We start from the raw sequence: 24,956 nt of genomic DNA, 5'->3' as shown, positions 1-24,956 counted from the left end.
TCAGTTCAAAACATATTGACATCAAAGACTCCATAGGGAAAACTTATAAAGCTGTCTGGGAGAAACCCCTAGAAACCTTGGTGCCTTTTCTGAGCTGTGTGTTTTCTTATTGCATTTTGCATTACTCTGCTACATAAACATATATTTAGCACTGTAAATCCCCCATTTCAGTCACCATATTTGATCAAACTGTAGTTCATAAATTAATCAAAGCCTTATTTGCATGTTTATTTGCTTGAACTCTTTCACCTCTCTATCACCTCTTCAAGCCTCATTAGTGGACCTCTGTAGAGTTTATTAACCAGATCACTGGGGACTTCTTTTGCTCTGTGACTTGGTGTTTTCTTAAGTGGATGTTTTTGACAAATACAAATATTTCAAAGGACACAGGAAAGTAAGGATTTTTAAGACTGCATATACTTCCTAATCAAGTTTCTTGGTAGTTTGTTACTATTCATGTAAACCAAATAAAGGAACACTTCTACATGAAGTGTTGAATATTTGAGGTGATTAATGTTTGCCTGGCACCTTATGCACTAAGGGAGGCATTATCATACCTCATTCTTTTTGATGGATGGGCTAAGCTTGAATGAACAAGGATGATGTCCAGACCAAAACCCTTATCATAAAGCAGACTATTTTTCGTAACCTGAAGCATAGTGGTTTTATTTAAATCAGAAAGAGGAAAAATAAATCCCTGAATCTAGAGTTATTGCTGGGATACTCTATAGATCACAACCTCAAAACATTGCTTTATCTATTTTATGAGGTGAATAAAGTATCTTCAGTCTTGGAGAATAATTTTATTGGCAGTAATTAAGGACAACACTGGAATAATATATTTTTCGTTGCCTTGTAATAAAGGACATCTCAAGACTCCATCTGAATTTATAACTAGCTTTTCATCTTTTTCCTGCAGTAAAGAAACCCATTTGTACTAACAAATATAAAAGCTGATTTTCTGTTAACATTAGCATATTCAAAAAATTTGAGGCCAATGAAACTCTAAGGTGTAATTTGCCAGGTGGTTTTTGGGTAGATAAATTATTTATTCAGAGTCTCTAACAGTGGCACTAAAAGCTCATGATATATCATATACAACTCCTCACTGAATTTTTCTAAGAGCATTATGCTGTGATATTAAACTGAGAGCAGTTGTGCTCAGATAATGTAAATTCACTCTTATCCTATGGTACAGGATTTGTTTTCCAAACAAATGCTCCTCTTTTCTTTCTTATTTGCTTTTACAATGTTTTTGATATATCTTTGCATCTTTTCTTATATCAGCTATGCATGGATAATAAGCCTGTTTATTTTTATGCACAGATTGGTAGGGGAAATAAGTGAGTAGTGTGTATTTCTTTCTTGCCATATACATAACAGCACATTGTTATTAAAGAAAAAACTTGTGCTGATTTGCACTCACTATGCAATGCTTATGTTTCTTTTAAAGCAAAAGTAACATGGAATAACACCTTGCCTGTTATATTTTTTATCTTAACTTATAATTTTTTTTCTTTAAATGTAGAAGTTATATTGTGAGACTTACCTACAGAAAGGCAGTGTCTTCCTATTTCCATTTGTTGTCATTTGCATGAGAACCAGGTCCTTATCTTGAGGATATCACACACTGTTGCTCCTTCGTCTTTCTGTACCATCTTCCTAACCTAACCCAGTTTTACCCCTGGAGTAGAACGCATGAGCAAAGTAGTGAGGCAAATGCTGGGTTTAAGAGAGCATGTTACGTTTTTCCCCTTCTGGGACCAGCAGGAAAGTGGTCAGCTGAGAGGAGAAGTTTGGAAAGCCTTCAGTGAATCCCTGTATGAACCTCTGAAAATGAAAACCTGCTGCCTGGAAGGAAAGCATAACTGGTGATCTCAGCAGTCTTGGCTGAGAGGGTGGGGAATTTGGTGTGCCATGGAAAGTGTCCTGCACTGAGAGCTGCATCCAAATGTTGTAAGAGTAGAAAGTGCTGAATATGTTTTAGGAGCTACACATTGTAGGAAATCTCAGAGAGATCTGCTACATGGATGACGAAAAAGCCCTCATGCCCATATCCCACCAAACCCATAAGGCCAAAGGCAATGTTTTTTGGCTGTGGCTGCAACAGTGGCTGCTGATCATTGAGATCACAGATTTGGCCAAAGTAAAATGGTCAATTGGGTAGGTGTTGTCTCGAGGCTTCTTATATAGTCAACATAGAGGCTACTTCAAAGGATTTCAGTCTTCACACTGCAGGTTTTCTCTCAGTACCATGAAGAAGAATCCACTGCTGCTGTGGTGAAGAGGAGGCTTCTAAGAGCCTATCCCTTCACAGTATGGTTTCTCCCACAACTTCAGCCATCCTGGAAATGAACTTTTTCTGTTATAACTCACACTTAAAACCAGATAGATAAGTGGGATCACTTTCTGGTACCATGGCAGCCAGGAGAATGTTCAGAGTTATAATTATTTTGTAAATGATCTTCTTTTAGCTCTATCTGTTTTACTGAAGATTTGGTTTACTCTCATTTGGAATAAATAGCATGTTTCTTTTTCTAGATGCTTAGGTGCTATATCCTGTCAGATAGAATGCAATTGGGACTACTCAGCACCCTGCAAGCTCTGATATTCTCTCACTGAAACCACATACATTCATAAGCCTATGAAACTACTTCCTTTCTTTGGAAAAAACTGTTTTCTCTTAATTTCCTTGATATATACACTTCAGAGGTCAAGAGACTATTTCTTGGAAAAATTGTTTAAACATTAATTGTTTATACAAAATAACATGCTTTTGCTGTGTTTGATGGCCCTAAGTGTATGTTTCCTGAAGGACTGAGGTAAAAAAAATATTCTTCAGACGAAGAGAGAAAGTAGAATAATCCCTTCTGTCTTCATGAAGTTTTGGATAAAGCCCTAAGAATTTCTAATCCTGTGTCATTACTTGCATTTTCCCTTTCTCTTTTCCAGTTTCTTCCTTCTATGAGGTCTCTACAGACAACAATCTATAGCAACTTAGCAACTTCTACTCTTGCATTTACTACTAACATTATTGCACCTTAAAAAAATACGAGACGGTTGCTAGAGAGGATGTAAAGAGATGTCAAAGTTGTATCCATTTATGTTCACAATTTTAGTCTTGATTTTTAAATATTTCTTGAGTTTTCTTTTAAATGTAGAAGGGCTGTCCTATCTTCTAAGTCTCAAAAACATAATTATTTCCCTACAGATTCTCTGAAAGGAAAAAATCCCAAGAATCCAGAGGGTTCAAGGGAAAAAGGTAAGTGAAGAAGCTAAGATTATCAGAAATCTGAATATCAGAACAGCTATTCTACACTAGAAACAGGTCTTGACTAGAAATATATGTGTAAAACCAAACCCTTTCTGATTTATGTTTAGATTATTTTAATAATTATATTGTTTTTAACAATATTTGTGTTGTATAGATCCCAGTAGGGTCCCTAGAAACTACCTAGACTTCTTCTAAATGCACATATTTGAATTTGGATCTGAGGGGAAATACTAAAATTTATTTTTATACCACCTTTAGATGTTAGTCTGTCAAAAATGGGTTATCTAAATCCCACGGTAAGAACATTTCTGCAGAGAGCTAGACTAAATCTGGTCCACATGGCTACAGCTCAGGAATGTGGATGACTGAGAATGAAACTGGCTGAGGCTACTGGCAGATCCAGGTGTTTGAGAGTGACTGATATGTTAAGATTTTTCCTTAATTTGTTGGCAACGTAGGCACATATGTCTCTAACCTTTTCAGTTGCAGGAGGCTGGCCTGCTGCTGTGCACAAAGAGATCACGGATTGCTTGATAGTATCCATTTGGAGAAAATCTTACAAATAAGATTTGTATTTGTGATGTGTATTAAAAACTCTTTCTGGAGAGTACTGAAACAGCTTAAAAATTTAAAGGAAATAGCAAAGGCTATCAGAACTGTACCAGGGTCTTGAGCTGTAACAGCACATCTGAGGTTCAAATTATTACAAAGTCTCATTTTTTTGGAAGATGGAGATATTTGATGCAGTCCTGTCTATGGCTGCTGAATAGATATACAGCAGAGTATATCTGAATAGATACAGAGATATATTTTTCTGTGAGAAATGTCTTATTCCTTCTGAAAAGTCTGAGAAATGAAGCCAGGTCACCCCTTGGGGCTCAGAATTCTCCTCTTTGTCACTGTTCTCAGTGTGTGTGTCTCACCACAGGAAGATCATAGTTTTCCTTTATTTGTTCTTAGCTAACTTGTAGATTTTTTTTTTTTTTTGTCCTTAGGTTCTACCTTTTCAGTTACCAGAAAGAGAAAACTAGAATATCAATTTTTTTTTCTCTTGTCCTTTAATACTTTGTCATATATTGCAGAAAAAAAAAAAAAAAAAAGAAGATACAATTAAGTTCTTGGACTATTCATTGTGACATAAAATCTATGAATGTACCTTTGAAAGATGAGCAATGCTCTTCTTTTATACCCAGTGTGCCTGTGATTTTAAAAGGCTATATATATGCAGGAAGTAAAATCCAGTTCCCAGGCAATACCCATATGGCCTCTTTGATATTAAAAGAATAATGGAGTCCTCAGTGAGTAACTGGTCCTTTTGTCACTTCTGAATAAAGAAAACTCCTACTTACCTTTATCAACAGCCTCTGGCTTTCAAGACTGGTATTCCTAATATTTCAATTGTATCAATGTGGATTAATTTTTTATCTGGATTCAGTAAAGGAAAAATCCATTGATGTCAACTGCTCTGTAGAATTTCTTACTTCTGTGTAAGTAATTATTCTTCATTGCCTACTTGAGAGAGGGCTCAACAGTTTCCTCAAAATGTGAAGAAACTAATGACATATTGAAGGCTTATTATTTTGCGTATACAAGACTAAAAAGATGAATGGATGACCTTGGGTTTTCGTCCTGTTTTTTTATTTCCATACTGTTAAATCAATTTAATTATCACATCTTTTTTACTCTCTACATATCAAATTGTTTGACTTGCTTTCTTTTCAAGTGTCATATTTTTTTTCTCACCTGGTTTGTGATAAATGTTAAATGTTTTTTTCTAGAGACCAGTAAAAGAAAAGATGTGAAGCCTCCAACAGCCTTAAAAGAAAAGGGTAATGTCTTATCATTATGTGGTTGGCAAATAACCAGTTGTCTGCTGGTACAGAGTGTTGGTGAAAAGCAACTAAACCTAGCTTCTTCTCATTTAATAGATCTGATATATTGAAAAGAGCAGTTTCTGACATGATTCAGAAATAATAAATTCATGACCCTTTTATTGTGGTGTTGTTTAACTGCTGTCTGACCTGCACCGCCAGTGTTGAAGTGGGAATGCTAATCTATTCTGAGTGAATCAGTAACAGAGCTGTTACTAAATTCACATGTCAGGCTGAAATAATAGACTGCACAGGAATGAGTACGTGGTTTGACTTACAGAAATTTTGCCAGCAAATTTTGAGGGAATTATTTTTGTTTTGCTTCCAAATCTTACGTTGAGCCTTTTATTGAGGTAAACAGAAATTTTTAATTATTAATATATCTCTTTTGCATATTTTGTTGATCTGGTGCTATGAACATCTGTTATAGTACCAGTGAGCACAGTGTATACTTATAGTAGTAACTTTGTCCTTCCATTTCTGTTTTCGATTTCTTTTTCAGACTCTTCAAAAGGAAAAGATATTAAGGCTTCAAGTAATACTAAGGAAAAAGGTAACAGTCCCAAGTTGAACTGAGCATAAGATTCAGTTGAGAAAATAAATCTGTTGTGCAAATGTTTGCAAGTGAAATCCTAGTTTCTTCATTAAGCAATCCCTAAATATCCTTGAATGGCATCCTTTGCTGCTGGACATTCTTTTTACCTGGCTGACAAGTGATAGATACATATGGGGCTATACAAGCAAGCTGTAGCAGTGGTATTTTATAGACTCCAAAGTTAAAAGGACTTATATTCTTTTTTCTTGATTTTTTCTCATTCTTTCTATTAAAATTTGTCATTTCAGGTTTCATTTTACTTCTCTTCTATAATACATTATTTGACTGTACTTTGCTCTCTCTTCTTACATCGAAATATCAGTATCAGCCATCAAATAAAAATCAACTACAGTTTATAGTACATCTAAAATACTAGGCTTTTTTAGGCAATGATAACACAATAATTGTAATTAACCAAATACGTTCAGGTTTATTCATATGAACTAAATTCAAACAAAACTTAGTTTTACTTTGACACTATTTTCATATTGATTAAATGTCACTTGTTCATTATAAAACAGTCTCTCAGGTTAAATGTGTAAATAATTTAACACGGATAAAAATATGTAATAACTTGTTAGCTACTAACAGTCATTTGAATCATAGGAATATAGTAGTCAATCTTAAAATCTTCCAGTCAGTTTTGAAAACTATTTCAGATAATTGAATAATACTACTTCCTATTTTTAGATTTTCCCTAAGAATTACTAGAAATAATGAAGGAATATTTTCTCCGACAAAGTTATGAAAGATAACATCTGCAAGTTTTTAAGTGCAGCTATTTCACACAATGTATAAGAGAATAGCAGTATTGCTTTACACAGTTGTATCATTCTGAAGAAAAAATAAAGGCTTACATGCTACAAAAAAAAGTGTTATCGAGAGCAGCACTGTTGAGAAGGACCTGGGGGGGCTGGTAAATTAGAGGCTGAACATGAGCCTGCAATGTGCACTCGCAGATCAGAAAGCCAGTCATATCCTGGACTCCATTAAAAGGAGCATGGACAGTAGATCAAGGGGGATGATTCTCTCTATCTACTCCACTTTCATGAGACCCCACCTGGAGTTCTGCATCCACCTCTGGAGTCCCCAGCACAGAAAAGACATGGACCTGTTGGAGCAAGTCCAGATAATAAGCACCAAGATAATGAGAGGGATGGAGCATCCCTCCTATGAGTAACGGCTAAGTGAATTGGAATTGTTCAGCCTGGAAAAGAGAAGGCTTTGGAGTGACCTAATTGCAGCATTCCAGTACCTGAAGGGAACTTACAAGACAGATGGAGAGAGACTATTTACCAGGGCATGTAGTGACAGGACACGGGCTTCAAACTGAGAGAGACTAGGTCTAGACTAGATATTAGGAAGAAATTCTTAACTGTGAGGGTGGTGAGGCACTGGAACAGGTTGTCCAGAGAAGCTGTGGATGACACATCCCTGGATGTGTTCAAGGCCAGATTGGAAGTGGATCTGAGCAACCTGGTCTAGTTGAAGGTGTGCCTGCCCAGAGCAGCAGGGTTGGAACTAGTGGATCCTTAATGCCCCTTTCAACACAAACCGTTCTGTGATTCTATTATGCTATGATTTTATGGTTCTATGATTCTATGAAAATGTAGTAGACCATAAATATTCTGACACTCCTTGCAGTAGTAAAAGTAGATGAGCCTGAATTGTCAGTTCAAGGTCAAAGACATTAGAAAAATGGGGACACATTATTGTACCCTTTCATTTAGTTTACTTTGGTGAACAAGGAGCGATAACTCTTTCACAGAATGGGTTGTCAAACATCAGAACAGACCACCTAGTGAAGTGGTAGAGTTACTGTTCCTGAAGGTATTCAAAGAATGTATGGATATGGCATTTGAAGACCAGGTTTAGTGATGAACATGGTGGTGGTGCTAGGCTGACAGTCATACTTGATGATCTTAGAAATCTTTTCCAAGCTTATCATTCTGTGATCCTAAGTGTGGGTGGCTTTTCATGTATTGATGACTGGTTTAATACAACTTGTTTTTTTATTTTAATCTTGAGGCAAGCAAGGCCTATGGTCTTCCTGCTAGGTTCTTGCAACGTATCTAGGAAACGTAGTTAGGTTAATGAAGAGTTAAACATTAATCAGACCCTTAAGTATTTGACTATTGAGCTTCTTCTCTAATTGAGTTTCTTCTCTAATTTTTGTTTTGAGCTCTCCATAAATATTTCTGATTGGAAGACCAAATTATTTAAATTTAAGTTATATTGAAACTAAAATACTACTTATTTCAAAAGATCAAATTTTGTAAACAAGTAATGTATGTCTGTGAAAGTGTTTTAGCTACAATGCTAATAAATTGGCTTCAGTGAAGTGTCAAACATCCACCCAACTATACAAAGAATAAGGACTTTATTAACTCAGACACTGAAACAACTGGTGAATAACAGCTCCTTTCAAGTTGCAAAATGGAATTATTTCAAGAAAGGACATATTTATTTAAACATTGTAACTTTTTGTTTACTGCACATGAAGTGGTTTATGCTCGGATACTTGAAAAGGAAAGTCAGTACCCAGAAGTGATTTTTTTTCTTAGAGTAAAATTAATTACTTCTTCCTATAGTAGCTGATAAAACATATGCAAAATTTTTCTTATACTATAGCAGTAGAAAGTATAAGCTATGTTCCCAAGTGAACATTCATATCACACAGATTTTTTCTACATGGCCTAATTTTTTTAACCTACAGATTAAAACACTGGAAGAAATGTAAAAGATTCCGTGTTGCTGTGTTATCTTAAAAACTTATAGTTTCTTGTTTGTCAAAACACAAGAATCATGATCTGAATGTTTAGCATGGAGTATGCTGAGTTTAACTCCACTGTGGTACAAGATTACGTTAGAAACACATGTGATTATTCTGACAAACAATGGTTCAGATTCAGTCTGAATTAGGATTGTTTTTTGTAGTAACAACAAGATATTTGGATGAGAAATACCATAATCTAATGGAGACTAGAAGTGCTGAGTTTGCACAGCCTTTACCACCTTCCCAAGTGACATGAATACTGTCTACTTCAATTATTTCTAGTGGCTTGTATATGACTTTGTACGTCATCTGTGGATGCACTTGCACAGTTCACTGAGAACAACTGATATCTCACAGGTGTGAGAGTATTTCTCTTTGACTCTAGCTGGCTCAATAAGAACTTAAAATATTTGGATTAAATGCTGTCAGACACATGATCAGGTCAACTGCCTTCTAAGTCTTGTGCACAGTGGCTATTCGGAGCAGGACTGCAGATCCTTCGAGGCCCCAAAGCAAGATTGCAACAGAAAAGTTGAGTGAGAAAGTTGAGCTTGACTGGGAAGATCTCAGGTTGCACACATGTGTATAATGATGCCACCTTTGTGCCTACAACAGGATTCAGTAATTTTCTAGTCAGCAAAGTTCATGACACAGCAAATTTTACAGAATCTTACTTTGAAAGCACTTCAGCTCAGTGGCTGCAGGTTTTTAAAAGTTATTTCTGTCTTTTCTGTTTTATGTGACAAGTTTCATACAAGTGCAACATTTCCAAAAGCAAATACAACTAACTCAGTGACACTGAATATGCATGACAAGACATTGACATTTTGTCAGAAGAGCGTAACCCTAACTTGTAAAGTGGCTTCAAGCATTCATGTGGGATGCTGCACATTACTAAAACTTTCTTTCTTAATGATAAGTGACATGTCACATACATCAGGCAGACAGTTTGAGAAAATCCTCTATGGGGAAAAGTATTCCAGAAATTTTGTGGCCATTGCCCTGTAACAAAGGGCAAACATGAGGTCACTTTTATGAGCACTGGTACATTTTTCAGTCGACTGAGAGTACATAGGGAGCTTCTTTAGAGGACATCTCACATTAAACTAGCCAACCGAAAACACCTTGAGAAATAACAGTGTTTTGATTAGCATTTGCTACTTTACAGAAATCTGTCAAATCCAGTGTAAATTGAATTAATACAAGTGGCTACAGTGTAACCCCTTTGTTATGATAAATACATTTTTGAAATGTGAAATTTGAATTCACACAAGCTCAATATAGAATTGCAATAGAAAATCCTGAATAATAGAGGACCAAAATGTAAGGTAGATGTATTTAGTGTATAAAAATTGCAGTATCAACCTGTTCAAATGGTCCAACCATTACAGAACATCACTGCTGAACATTGTCAGTAAGAAATATTTCAAGAAAATACAGGAGCTTTAAAAGTCAGACACTAAGATAATGACATATATGTAACCATTACTGAGTTGTAGTAGGTGGTATAAAATTGCCATTGGGAGTCAGCATTTCTGTGGAAAAAAATCTCCAATAGACATTAGAAAGTAAGAGAAAAAGATCAGAAATAACATATATAATGTGAATGAATACCATTTTATAAAAGGAAGGAGTTAAAAATTTAATTTCATAAAACAGGTTACACAAAGATGAGGCATGTTTTCTGGCAAATTACAAAGTATAACATTGTCCTATGGCTTAATACTTTTTTTTTAAATTACTTTTTCTTAAAAAAAATAGTCAAGCTGAATAAGTAGCATCTGCATATGTATGTAGAAATATACATTCGGTAGTCAAAACAGGTTTCTAAAGGGAAGTATGTCTACTGACACTTAAGGTATTTCCTGGAAGCAGAGCCTGCTACATGCTGGGACACACAAAACTCCATATTAGTATTCTGAAATGTCCTCTGAATCACAGAATCACAGATTCACAGACTCATTTATGTTGGAAAAGACCTCCAAGATCATCAAGTCCAACCTTTGAGTGATCACTACCTTGCCAATGAGGCCATAGCACTAAGTGCCATGTCCAGTCATTTCTTGAACACTTCCAGGGATGGTGACTCCCTTACCTCACTGGGCAGTCCATTCCATTGTTTAACAACCCTTCCCATGAAGAAATTTCTCCTGATGTCCAACCTAAACCTTTCTTGGTGAAGCCTGAGACTATGTCCTCTAGTCCTGTTGCTAGTTTCCTGGGAGAAGAGACCAAGCCCCAGCCGGCTACAACCTCCTTTTGAGGTAGTTATAGAGAGTGATGAAGTCTCCCCTGAGCCTCCTCTTCTCCAGGTTAAACAACCCCAGCTCCCTCAGCCACTCCTCATATGACTTATTCTCTAGACCCTTCACCAGCTTTTGTTACTCTTTTCTGGACACGTTCCAGCCCTCTCATCATCTTCGTGACCTCCTCTGCATTCACTGAAACTATTCATATCCTTCTGATACTGGGGGGCCCAAAACTGGAAGCAGTACTTCAGGTGGGGTCTCACCCGAGCAGAGCAGAAGGACAGAACCACTTCCTTCAACCTGCTGGCCATTCAGCTTTTGATGTAGGCCAGGACATGGTCGGCTTTTGGGCTGCAAGCGTGCATTGTGTGGTCACTGAGCTTCACATCCATCAACACCCCCAGGGCTTTCTCTCAGGGCTGCTCTCGATCCACTCTCTGACCGGACTGTACTTGTGCTCGGGATTGCCCTGACCCACATGCAGGACCTTGCACTTGGCCTTGTTTAACTTCACGATGTTCACACAGGCCCACCTCTCAAGTGTGTCAAGGTGCCTCCGGATATATGGCCCAAATTGCACTGTTTTCTGCACAGATCCAGCAAAAATCTGTCTTTCTCCAAAAGTACTTCATACTTTGAGCACTCTTTCTGAAAAGTGAGACTGGCAGAGAAAGATCTGCACATTCTGATGTGGCAGAGAGAATAAATCCCTGGGCAGCTCTTCCCCACTCCTTGACCCTTTGTGGTATCTTCAAAAAGAGATTTGTGCCTGTCTTTGGGAGTGTGATTGAATTAATCCTCATACATTTTAGGTCTCAAGTTTCGAGGACTCAGTCAATGTTGGGAGAAGGTTTCTGCTAGTAGTCAGTGTTTCCCATTCCTTAGGCTCCACACACAGCCAAGGAGAATTTGCTCAGGAATGTTACCACCTCTACAAAGTGAATTTACAGAGCACTGTCATAGTTTAGGAATGGTATTTCCCACCTTAGAGTTCCCACTGGAACACTCCAAACCACGTGCCACTCACTCCTCCCTCTCCATCCCCACCCCCTTGCAGTGGGCTGGAGAGTAGAATTGGGGCACAAAAAGTAAAGATTATGGGTTGAAGTAAGAACAATTTACTGGAAACAGCAGTGGAATAAGACAATGAAGAGTAAGGGCAACAATATTAATGATAGAGTATACAAGAAAAAAACTCTGAACAACTCACATGCAAGTTCTCACCAGGGAAACTCCCAACAATAAAAGACCTCTCCCTCCACCACCTATCTGACCAGGAAGCCACTTCTTCCCCCATCCCTGTAAAATGATGTGAGGTGGTATAGAATAACCTATGGGTCCTAGCCAGGCACCCTTCTGGCTACTGAAAAATTAACCCTGTCCTGGTTGGAACCAGAAGAGGGGCTTAATAATCCATATAGTGTGAATACTGATAATACAAAGTAGAGTTTGCCCACTTTCCTTCTAGACAATGTGCTTGTGTATTCTCATTAAGACATTGCTGGTAATAAAGAGAAAAACACTGTAAAATTTTTGGGGGTTATTTAATGAAATATTTTTTTCTAAGTAGGTCTGTCTTACAAATGGAGGCAGAAGGGATAGTCAGGTTATGCAAAAGAGTTAAACCGTAAGATCATTCTTGCCCATTAGTGATAAAATGCATGAATATAATTGAATAAGAGGTTATTTCTCCAAACCTGTTTATTAAAACCTGGACCAGAGGAGGAAAATGGCAGGAAAGTTTTTTCTGCTACTGAATGAGAATCATTCTAAATAACAGGTGCTCCCGCTGATTTAAAGGCTAAATTCTCCTCTCTGTTACTCACTGTACTGGTTCTTTCAGCTGTGATTTCTTACATGACTAAGGTTTCTTTTGACGTGGATAAGAGAAATTCTGAACTCCAAAAGACTGAGAGATAAAATATCTGTTAAGAAGACCTGAGAGAGAAATATCACTTTATAGATTTCTTAAATATTTTAAAACAATACATTCTTCTCAAGCTATGAACAGATGGACAATTTATGGTGAGATGGGCAAAGACAGTATCAACTCAGTGAATGCCAGATGCTTTACTGTAGCTGCGTACATTAGGTGGTTTTCACTTCAGCATAACAGCATGAATATGAACAGTTATTACAGAGTACCTGACACATGGGATGAGTCTGCATTTGACCTTGTTTTACCATAACTTACATGTTCATAACCAAAATAAATGAAAGAACTTTGGCAAAATTTCCATTACCTTCAGACAGTTACTGTGTCAGGGTAAATACACTTAAATTACTCCAGAGCTATTCAGAAATTTAAAAATTAGTCAGAAATTTGGTGAAATCATAATTAAATTCAGAACAAAACCAACTATCTGGAAAATCAAAGAGATCCTGTCTGCATGGTATCTAGAAAAGGAAACTATGTCTTAGTAAAAGTGTTTTCAATATATTAATAAAGTAATTTATTTATTCCATAAATTCCATTTATGGAACGGTTTAAATAGGCCTATGGAAACTTCCAGTATAGGAATTACTGCAGAAATTAAATAACTGCTGCCTAAGACCTACAGTATTGAAGGAAATAAATATGTAATTAAAAAGAAGAAAGCCATTGATTCATTTTCATCTTGCAGCTTGTTTACAGAATAATTGCTTATGATTCCATGTCTGGACTCATGTTATATTCCTTAATTAACAGGAAAATATAGAAATAGTAATATAATGAAATTTTCAGTCGAAAAAATTAGTTAAAAAATTCAGGGTTAGAAGGGACTCTGATACATTGAATTTACAAGGGGAAAACAGACAGCATGATGGCAAAGACAATTTAGTGTCAATAAATACAATGTAATATATAGTGGACGGAAAAAAAGAATAATTTATCTCTAAACTAACTGTGTCAATTCAGGAAAGGACCCAAGTAGTACTGCAGACAAGTCAGTGAAGAACTTTCTTCTATATATAAATGCATTAGGGCAAATGCATACAACATTGGAAAACTATGCATAAATCAAAAGTGCATCTTGCCTAGAGCGTTGTGTACAAAATCCGGACATGATAATGTGGCACTGACGTGGGTTAGGAAAAAACAGCAAAAGCCAAAGAGAAATAGGAAAGATTCAAGATTCCCTTTGTGATTAATTAGTATGGCCATGATAAGATAGAAGATCACAAATCTAAATCAAGGACTCTTTAGAAAAGACACAAAGGAACTGGATATCTTTATGAAAATGCAGTTTTCATAGCCCAAATTTTCACAATTAAGCATTGTAAATTTAGGAAGATATTTAAACTTCATGTGTCAGGATGGAACCAATTGGTTCTTATAAGAAAATAAAGGAAGAATTTATAGAAGAAATCACTTCTATGATGGTATTTAGACTAAATATCTGTTCCTAACCACTACTGGATCATAAAGCAACATGGAATAGACTATTGTTGAGAAGGAAACAGTGTTTTAAAGATTTTAATTGCTTTCAAGATGTCTTCAAGATTTCAGAAATGTTTGTGTTTGCTCAACAGCTGTGGAAAAAGTCCTTCAAAACTGTCACTTTATGGGATTAAAGGACTGATGGTGATCTATCTTCAAGTTTCTGGTACAAATCAAAAATAATAGAACCATATTAAACCTGAATTTATTTTTTTTCCTCCCAGAAAACACTTACTCACAGTTGCCATATATTTGTGACCTTTCCATCACTATAAATTTACCTTTATTTTCCCACACTACATGAAAAATTTGAACAAGGTCTACCATGGTTTGTAATGATTTTTTCACTCATTCCCAAAATCTAAAATACAATAATGTTCACTTCTGGTTTCTGGAATAGTTGTCAATCTGGATTTATGATCCCTGAAAATGGTATGTGTATTCTTGATAAATGTATTTTGCTTTGTATCATGTCTGTATTAACTGGAAGATCAGATTTGGATAGGTCTAGGAAAGACAGAATATGATTTAAGACTGCTAATGTAATTCTCTTTGAATAGCTTTGTGCGTACAAATTCCTAATTCAAGAACTAGGTGACAACTCTCATCAACACAGTGCAAAACAAGTTGACTTAAGAATTTGTCCTTTCTCCAAATAATCAAGGTAAAATAGTACACAGCCAAGGCCATCTCTCGTATCAGAGCATCAGATTTTCTAGTTCATCATTCTGGTTTATTTCATTCCCTTCCTTGCCCAGCTACGATATATTACTCAGCAGGTATTCTGGTTTTTTAACAGTTGTAAACCAAATTCTTTGGGGTAATCTATCCATCTTTTTGCTGCCTTTCAGATTCAAACACGTTGCTCAACTTCCAAAAGAGCAGTGTAAAGGACGGTGTCCATGCTCTTTTTTCATTTGTTCCTTGTCATTTTATGTTTGAGTAACAGGAGTAATGCTATTGGCAACAGTGGTCAGAATGAGTTCTCTTCTGTCTCTTAAGACTTGTAGAGTATTTGCAGTACATTCCACAAGAAAAACTGTGGCCAAAGTGAAAATTCCAAAGGATTTCACAATACAATATAACAGCACAATAATAGAAACTAGCCAGCCATAAATGCAGGGTTAGGCATGGGTGGTCTTGGCTCTGCCTGTGCTTGCCTCGGGAGCAGAAGCATGGTGAGCCACATCCCATAAGCTGGCAGGACAGAAGTCAGGAGGAGCTGAGAGGTGCACTGCACCTTAACATATACGCCCTTCCAAGAGTCTTGGTATTCCGTTGATTTGGGAGTCCCTCCAACACACTTCAAGTGGCTTTGTAAATATGCCTTTCAAAAGCAGCTTCTGGAGGTAAAAGCTACTAAATCTACTGTAACAACAGTTTGTGAAAGGCGCACTTCACAGCTACACACATTGATACACACATTGCCTAGAAAAGTGAAATGATTGCAGAGGACCAGTTTCTGGAAACCCTGTGCCAGTTTTTCACTAATTCTAGCCATGAAACCTTTTTTCTAGTGTTGGGCACATTCTTGAGATGCTTAAATTTAATTGTCAAAGGGGAGTAAGTGGCAGAAAACACAAAAAATCTTTGAAATCATAATGTTTTTTTCCACAGGCCATCGATAGATGGCACTTCAGTAATTCCAGGTTCAATATTTTTTTATCTGTTTTATCCAAATGTACTAGCACTTTGAAATAAAACACTTTTTCATTTCAAGAACACTGAAGAGCCAGAGATCAGCACCCAAACCTTAAATGCACACATTGAAACTACTAGGGAGTGCCTACTCCCTCCTCTGACCTCATGACACTTCATTTCTGTCCTGCACCAGGGCACATTCTCCAATGAAGAGCAGAGTTATGCTTCTGCTTGTTTTGTTTCCAGTTCCAGCGCCGCATCAGATCCATTCAAACTGGCAGTAGGGTGCTGAACACCCTTTTCTGGGAAGTAAGAGCTCTGAATTTTAATTCCTCTGTCTTCTTTTGCCTGCAAATATTAGCCTAAGACAGAGACTTAATATGACCACTTCTAACAGACATTTCAAAATAAAGTGGTATCTGTAACTATTTTTAGAAGGTTCAGTCCTATAAATGTAGACTGAGGAACAGGTTTCAAATGGACTTAGGTATGAGCTTGTGTAAATGCAACTAACTCACCCATTTTTGACACCTCAGCCCTTTTAGTAAAATATTACATTTTAACAGTGTCCATTGCAGATACACGCAATGTTTTATTGGAATATCAGGCTGGGTTTTAGGGGACTTTAATTCTGTCCCCAGAGTTTGAACACTGGTCACACAGCACAGTTTCCACTGGGGAACCAATTCCAAGTTGTTTAAACTGAGTTTAAAGTACCAGGTTTTTCACAGTCTCTTTCCCATCTTCCTTCCCACAAAACTCATACTATTGAATCTGGAGGTGGAATTGCTGAATGATCAGGTCTTGTAATTCCCCATTTAGGCAGAGTCTTAGAAACATAAACATAACTTTCAGGTGTATTTTTACTACTCATTTTATGCATTTTTTATGACTACAAGTTTTAATAGTAAAAAAGCACATATTTCTATTGAACTGATGATGCTTCATAACCTTCCTCTATACTTCCCTTGACCCTTCATGCCTTCCCATTTCAGTCTATCCACTTCCTTCATTGTTGATTTTGAAATATTTACTCTGTGACTATCTCCAGTACTGATATCTGAGAGGGGGGATGACCATGATTGAAGTTACATATGAGAATACAGAAAGCTGAAATTTGCTCTCATCAATAGCAGAGATGGGTGTCTGTGAAGAAACACTTCATTTTCCTCATCTGGCAAAGAAATTTTTCCTATGTTGCATAATGTATATATGATTTATGTACACAAAAGACTCATATGTAGGCATTTGAATTAGTTTTACTGATACTAACTATTATTAGCTTCAATTGTGAAAACACAGTATTTTTGTTTCTATTTCAGTTGCAGTGAAAAAGGAGGTGGAGAAGAAAGGTAAATCAATGTTTTCCCTTGACTGACTTTCAGGCTGTGACTGCTGTGAGAAATGTTTCCTTCGTTCAGTGAAACAATTGCAATGACATACACCACCTCATGTGCTACCATCAGTCGACTTTATCCACTCCTACTGTGATAACAGAGTTGTCATTTCCAGTGTTGCAACTCCTTGTTAAAACAGGCCAATACAGCCCGGTATCAAACAGTTCATCATTCTGACTGGGAGGAAAATGAGAGACCTTTGTTATCACATCAGGATTTTTCAAAGAGAACAAAACTTGCAGTGCACCATGCATGCTGACCTGGCTGTTTGCTCTTCGCAGACATTGCTTTTCTCGGCCCATTTAATTTCCTCTTTTCGGATATGTATGGAGCTTGCATGTAACCTTTGCTGAAGCTGTTCTTTGATATTTTAACAGATTAGTGGAAAAATTTGCCCTACATCAGAGCCTAAAATATTACTTTTTTATGCTTAAAGATAAATAAAATATATTTATCAGATTCTAAATATCTATTTATAGTGTTGTCTTTAAGATTTACTGAGTTTAAACTTTTTTTTGTTAATTTTCTGATTTTATTCAAACAGCAAAAATAATTAAATATTAGCACTAAGGTGATATTTTTCTTTAGGCTATTCAACTTTCTTGATTATGTGGTTTATAAATCATATCTTACTCACTAAACTGGACAGTGGGAACATTTCCAGAACATTTCCATAGATTTCATGGGATTATTTGAGATTTAGATTTGATTTAGTAGGAAAAAAATTGTTCTTTATTGCTGATATTTACTGATGTGAGTTTTTTGGGGGGACCTTGGGGGTGGATGTCTTTTACCATTTCAAAAACATTTGGAAATTCTGTGATTCACATAAGTGAATAATGGAGCCAACTTTTACTGTCTATACATGAAGACATCTTCAATCCTGCTAATTTATTATTTTTTCTGTTATCCCTATACACAGCTGTTAACTGAACTGGAAAAAAAAATTACATTCTCAAATGTTTTATCAGCTCATGAGTGAAATCGTGGCTGTGTTGATGTTAGTGGCAAAAGTCCCATTCATCCACTGAAGCCAAAATTTCACCTCATGTCTTTAACAGAATAATAAAATTCATTTTGGTTATCAAAAATGACCATGCTTAATAGGTATCAAGCTGGATATTTTGTCCAAAGATTAATTTGCAATAACTGAGGCATGAAGGATAGCACATGAAGCACGGAGAATCAGAAAATTGGCAGCTATGCTTACCACCATTGGTTTTCAGACATCAAAATGCATGCTGTGTTCAAAAACATGGACTGTTACATCCTTAATGGAAAAAAAAGAGTGAGGTAATTGTTAAGGGTGCTACTTCTGTCACCCTTGCCACAGATTATGGGCTCATTCATTTACAGAAAAACATCAAGGGAATTTGTTTTAAATACCTACTGCTTGCTCTTGGCTCATTTTTCACCAGTTAGGATTTTTTTTCTCCTTAGCCATATTCTTTCCCAGCAAAACTGATTGAAAAATGCATTTTTAATGAACATTCTTTGAAGTTAGATTAATTTTTCCATTTCACTTTCAGGTTTATATATTTTCTGCTTAAAAAAAAATTGCTTTGATTTCTTAGTTGAAAGGATTCTACCAACATATATATGTAGGATACTTTCAAGCCCCTGGCTCAGGACAGGTTATATGTCATCCTGGTGGTTACCACCAACCTACTTCACAGAAACATGGAGGTGTGAAATGAAAGTCAGCTTTAGCCATTTTTATGATGTCATCATTCTATTTATTTTTGGACTAAACCACCTTCCTCTGGTTTTCTGAGATCATAACCAACATTGTCAGTAAGGAAGGTGGTGATTCTAGTGGGAAAAAAAAGCTAGTCCAATGAAATTTTCCAGTTACTAAGGAAAACTGGTTCAGCAATGTTCCTCTCTTCACATGTTCCTCTGATATTCTCTTAGATATTCCCTAAACTTAATAACTGGAGAGAATTAATAAGGCTTCTGCCAAAAAACAATCATGTCATGCTTTATCTTTCTCATCTAGCTTCCTCCTCTCTGCAGAACCAACATGGAAAATATTGCATGTTACTAGCTAACTCCTAATATGATCAGGTTTTATTTATTTCTGCTTGTTCTGTTATCACAAGAAATTGCTCCAGGCTTGATGTGTATTCCTCTGACTGGCAATAAAAAAGGGTAGTGTTTGCTGGTTTTGCTTAAGGATACAGTATTTTTTGCACAACTGCAAAAATAATAGAAGTAGCTGGCAGTGCTCTAAATTGACTGGCTCATTATCCAAAATATATTGTGGTAGTAGCATGCACAGTTCAAATAGCACTTTACCATTTCTCATGTGAATCATGCAACACATAGACACTCTACTCTACACGAAGTTTTCTCCAATTATTCTGTCTTATTCAAACACACATCCCTCGTCTAGAAAAACAAGAATAATGAGCAATACAGAGTTACAACCCATCATAAAAAGAGAAGAGAAGAAGATGGAATGATGCTTTCAGTTGATGGTACATTCTGTGCATAGCATAAATCAAACATGAAGGAGTTTGAAAGAGACAGAAAAGAACAAAATTCAGATGGAGAAACCTTATGTATTTCCTTGATTTCTCCAAATATGAGTGGTATTAAAAGGAACCTTAAGGCACAATTTATGTATGAAATTTAGGCATTCACTATTTCTGTTTGAAAGGTTAACTCTCTCAGACTTTGTGATCAAAGTTCTAGAAAATAATCAGCTTTAGCTTCCAGCATCATGTTATGCCTTCTTTCAACACGTATGGGATAGAGGAGCTGTCAGAGAAATGTGTAGAGTGTTGTCAGATCTGAAAGGGCAAGAGGTAATAACCCTTTGCATGAAGAAGACACTTCCTAAACTTCCCAAGAGCAAATCTGGCTGCCAGTACACAAAAATTTTTAATTCTTGCCAATAATTCAAAGCACTGTGAGTAAGGACTCAAGTGAATTAATATAGATCCAGGTATTGGTGAAATAACATTAAATCTCATGATCTTCACAGCAGCTCCAGAAAACAATAAACAGAGCTGTAACACTCTGTAGTATTTCAGGATTTTTTCAGGTTTAATTGCCTTTCTTAAAGGAAAGAAATACTAATAATTATTTTTATTTATATAAACAAAAGCGGTATTTTTATATTTCAAAAATATTTCATAATTACAGAGAGTTCCAAAAATACTTTGTTTGGAATGGAGTCAGATTAGAGAAAATTTCAAGTTTTCCTAGTTTTGTACAAAATGGAATTTCTCATTTCAGTTTGTAGCTTGCATACCCTATTTATTTCTGACTAAAGAGGATGTGGACTGAGCTGGGAATGTCAAGCAAGCAACCTTCACAAGCTTAGTAATTTCTTTCTCCAGGTCGGTGTCAGGAATTCTTGTTTTGAAGATTCTTTATGTCTGTGGTTCTAGGAACCCAAACAGGATTTAAGCACTGCATAATCCCTATGAGTTGTTCTTTGGTATGAGTACATTTAACACTCCCACTCTTTAAAGTGAATCATGAACCTGAGTTGCCAGGAAGTTGGTTTAATAGTTTTCAGAAACAAACAAACAGAAAAACCAACACACATTCATGTGACAAGTTTCATCAAAATAAATTGACAGAAGAGTGTACAGGATCACATTTAGAGACCTTTTTGCAATAAATACAAGCGGGTGTAAAAAAAAATGCATATAATCTGAGTGCAGCTGATATCAAACAAAAGCAGAAAATGGGCAAGACATGTTCATTCAAACTCCAAGGTATATATTTTTGTCAATCCAATAAAGTACAACTTCTTTCAAGTACTCCTGGTAATGGTACCATATCCATGGTTTAGAAACTGCTGCCCTGCATACAAAGTGTGTTACAAACTGGCCAAGCACAGCAGCATCCCTTTTCGATACATACAAAAATCAGGACGCTTTCCAAACTGAAGTAAAAAAGGGTTGTAGTGCATTTCAGAACTATTTGGCTTTGGAGTTGACCGGAAAAATTGGAAGTTAACAATCTTATTCATAAAGCAAATGGTAGCATGGGATTTTGGCTCAGCTGCAGAGGCCACTGGTGCAACATGAATCACAGTTTCATTATGCAGTTTTCTAACATGCATCAAAGGACAAGAAAGTGGATTACCTGATTCCATAACCTCTAAGTGTATTACACAGTCCCCTAAAAAAATTTGTAGTCCTAATCAGAGGGGTAAAAAACCCAAAAACAAACCAAAACCAACCAAATAAACAAAACCCCCCCACAACAATATAAATATTTTTTAAACCATCGTCTTTAAATAGTGTCAAAAATTCTGTATTACATATGATAAAATAACAAAAACACCCACATGCTATTATGCTGTTGAAACTAGTAGTGCTATTTTGACTAGCTGAGGGTAGACGTCTCTCTTATGAGGTAACAATCGATGAATTAGCCACAAGATGGAGCCCAAAGGATCTTCCAGACGGCAGTTAACTTTGCCTGCCTGCATCAGATCAAGAACTAAATAACATGGTTTTACTGAAGAACATTTCATAGGAATTTTAAACTACAGACAATGTAGTTTGTCTAAAAATATTTTTAATTTAATAGATGACTATCCATGCACCAGTGAACTTTGACTTCTCATGCTGATGTAATAAACCCCCAACATTTTCAAGGAGTATTGATAACCAGAGAATTTACATGAAATATGGAAAAGTATCGGAAAAGTCTGCATCAGTTAGCTGAAATTCGCTTGATCTCTGTTTACCTTGTCTCAACTATCTTGAGGGTTTAAATAATTTATGTCCATTTTACAGGGTTACGTGAGACTTAATGATCTGTATAACATCTGCCAAGTGATGAACAGACCTTGAGGAACTAGACTCATGTACTTTCCATGTTGCAGATATTTCAGTTAGGATAATAAGACTTGGCCAAAAAACACTCTCCAAATTGCCCGCTCAATATAAGTAGAAAGCAGGAAGAGGCATGAGTGTTGTAAACTCAAGGCTTTTCACCAAATTAATAAATTTTAAGAATTTTTTAGGTGCTCAGACTGATTTAATCATTAAGAAACGCTAACTCATACAAACATAGATGTCAAAAGTTAATCATCTACATTGAAGCTATTCACCCCAGTCTCAGTTTAGAACTAATAGACAGAAATTAGCATCTGCAGAGAGTGTTTCATCTGTTTTGTATATCTGTCAGAACGCAATTACTTGACCCCCAGAGATACTTACATTTCTCACTTGACTATAACAGGGAATACAGTTTACATTTAGTAAAAAGAAAAGAAAATGAATGTCAGTGAACATCAGGATAGCTTGTTGTTAATTATTTTAACTTTTCCTCTCTTTTAAGAATTTGACATTGAAAGAAAAGTGAGAAGGAGCAAACAATTTGTAGATCTTAATAGCTGATTGAATGTCCACTTTCATTTACTTACATGGAGGGATTAATGCAAATATTTAACCTAGAAATTTTAACATTAAGTTTCAAGCTCCGTGTTTATCTACCTAGCACCTTGTTTTCAGTGTACTCATAGTTAAGGCATGTAAAACTAATGATGCTAACTTACATCCATTTTTTCAAAAAATGACCACAATTTTATTCTCAATAGGATTTAACCTAAGCCTTAATGTTGACTACAACTTTGTTATCCATTCTAGATAAAATTGAGATCACACTGTTTTATGTCTTATGTAACAACAAACTTGTAAAACAATTCATATTGATAGATCTGGCATAGTATTTCAATTGCAGTTATGATTACAAGTTGTGTTAATCATTCTTACATGCCTTAAAGTACAACAGTAATTTATTCAGTCCCTACTATCAAAAACCGGAGCCAGTTAAACTACTTATTTAATGATTATGGAACAACTGTGATTTCTGAAGAAAGAGTGCTCTGCGTAATTGTTGGCCTGTGTTGTTATGTTAGGTATAGCACATGTATATTGGCATCATATCAGCAACACTCACACCTGTCAATCAAGCATAATATGCTTGAACACCTGGATAGTCATATAACACATGGTTAATTGGCTAAAAATTTCCCCATGTGATCAAGTATTACTTTATTGTTCTGCACAAAGATGTCTGCAAATGAACACTCAGGGGTATTCTACTCAGATGCAATTCCAGAATGTGTGGTTCTTCTAGTGCTAATCTACGTTTCTTTTTTATCTATGCAGAGACCATTTTCAGAATGTGCCCTTACAAAGTTGTAGTTAGAGAAAAAACAGTGAACAGCAGCATTTCATGAGGAACAAAGATGGTTCAGTATGTTATACCTGTAGAAGTCAGTCAGCCCTCTGCTTTAATCACCATGTTAATTTCCGTAGCACACTAGGAAAAGTCCATCTTCGCAAAAGATAATTGTTTTTTATTGTTCACCATTCTTATTATCAACTAATCTTTCCTCTGAAATTCTTTTTTTTCTAGATTTTCATGGTCATCTTGTTGTTATCTAATTGACAATTATTTCATTTTTATTTAATAATGTATGTAAATGTATTTCCAGACATTATTATGCTTTTACAAATCCAGTAATAGATGAGAAGGAACTCAACAAAGAAGTTCATATTCAAAGTATTTGCATGGAATCTGGACACACCACTGATTTCACTCAGTTACTCTTCGTGAGTCAATAATTTCTGTTACAATAAAGCATGGCCTAAGCTCGGCTATGTTTTGTCTCAGTTATATATAAATGGAGAACGATATTTCTAAAAGTGAAAGCTTATTAAACATACTCTTCCTCATCTGTATGTTCCCATCCCACAATTTCAGGGAAGAGCACATGAAAACGTCAGAAGCTGAGGATGATATTGAGAGGAAACTCTTCAGGTCTTTCACCACACGTGCCTAAAGATGAAATGCATTAATGCAGCAGATGTACCTCATCCACATTTGACTGAAATTTTATTCTTTCCAGCTCCGTCGATACAAGATTTGTCTTGCTGGGATTTTAAGACTTATAGTACCTTAAATATACAAGCTTTCAGTGCTACCATGCAAGATTGCTGTTTCAACAAAACTTACATTTCCCAGTGCATTTCTATTGTTTAAGTGACAAACTGGGAAACAGAGAAAGATTGGGATCATTACTGATGATCCCTGAAGGCATGCATCTCAGATTGAAGTTGAAGTAATTCCTCTCATTAAAAAGCATTTAAAAATGTTGAAAATGTCTGTACTTCTTTGCTACTTCTACTGTATTTCCCTCATGCTCAAGTTCCTCCCCTCCTCTGTCTGGACTACTTTTTGGTTTTCCCTGCTATATAAAGTTCCCTTGAACTGCCAGTTAAAAATAAGTCTTAAAAAACAAGTTGCTCTAGACAACAACAGCAAAATCCACCAAAACCAAGTGTCAGCTCATTTTTCCCTGTGCAGCCCTAAGGCATAAAGCAAACCAAACAGCAGGGACACAAACATGCTAACTATATGAAAACTAGATAGATATCTTGGGCCAGGCTGCTCTGGTACTGGAAATAACTGTGAGAAAGAATTGTGAGAGCAGCCTGACAGCTTTTTTTAGAGGAAAGAGGGAATATGAAGATCAGTCTGTTGAAGCGAATACCCTACAGGCTCTAATACCAGTGATTAACTATTAATAATAATAAGAGCAAAGCATGGAATTTTAAGGTTTGTCTTAACCATTTACCCTATTGTCATCCTTCAACCACTGCTGAAACATTGGTCCAAGGAAGGTTGTGGAGCTGCACAGACTCAAATGAGCACTCCCTGACCATGAATAAGCTCAAGCTCTCTACTTCTCTTC

At 36.2% G+C, this 24,956-nt stretch overlaps 1 protein-coding gene and 1 long non-coding RNA gene across 2 annotated transcripts in view; both read left to right on the top strand.

Moving 5' to 3' along the window:
- Nucleotides 1–4,865: 4,865 nt before the first annotated feature.
- LOC113941192 overlaps nucleotides 4,866–24,956 on the top strand; it is a 38,771-nt gene continuing 18,680 nt past the window's right edge. The window contains exons 1-3 of the mRNA XM_027632350.1: nucleotides 4,866–5,103; nucleotides 5,648–5,698; nucleotides 17,150–17,179. Coding sequence (XP_027488151.1) covers nucleotides 4,881–5,103; nucleotides 5,648–5,698; nucleotides 17,150–17,179 — 304 coding nt within the window. The 5' untranslated portion in view covers nucleotides 4,866–4,880. The remainder of the gene's footprint in view (nucleotides 5,104–5,647; nucleotides 5,699–17,149; nucleotides 17,180–24,956) is intronic.
- Nucleotides 17,194–24,363, top strand: LOC113942381. The gene is made up of 2 exons (XR_003525906.1): nucleotides 17,194–17,224; nucleotides 23,966–24,363. It is a non-coding gene; the product is annotated as an uncharacterized LOC113942381 (long non-coding RNA).

The sequence above is a fragment of the Corapipo altera genome, unplaced genomic scaffold, assembly GCF_003945725.1.
Source record: "Corapipo altera isolate COAL_440 unplaced genomic scaffold, ASM394572v1 2b, whole genome shotgun sequence".
In the NCBI taxonomy this organism is placed as follows: domain Eukaryota; kingdom Metazoa; phylum Chordata; class Aves; order Passeriformes; family Pipridae; genus Corapipo; species Corapipo altera.
The sequence above is the reverse complement of the archived record's forward strand: the minus strand, read 5'-3'. Positions and strand labels throughout refer to the sequence as shown.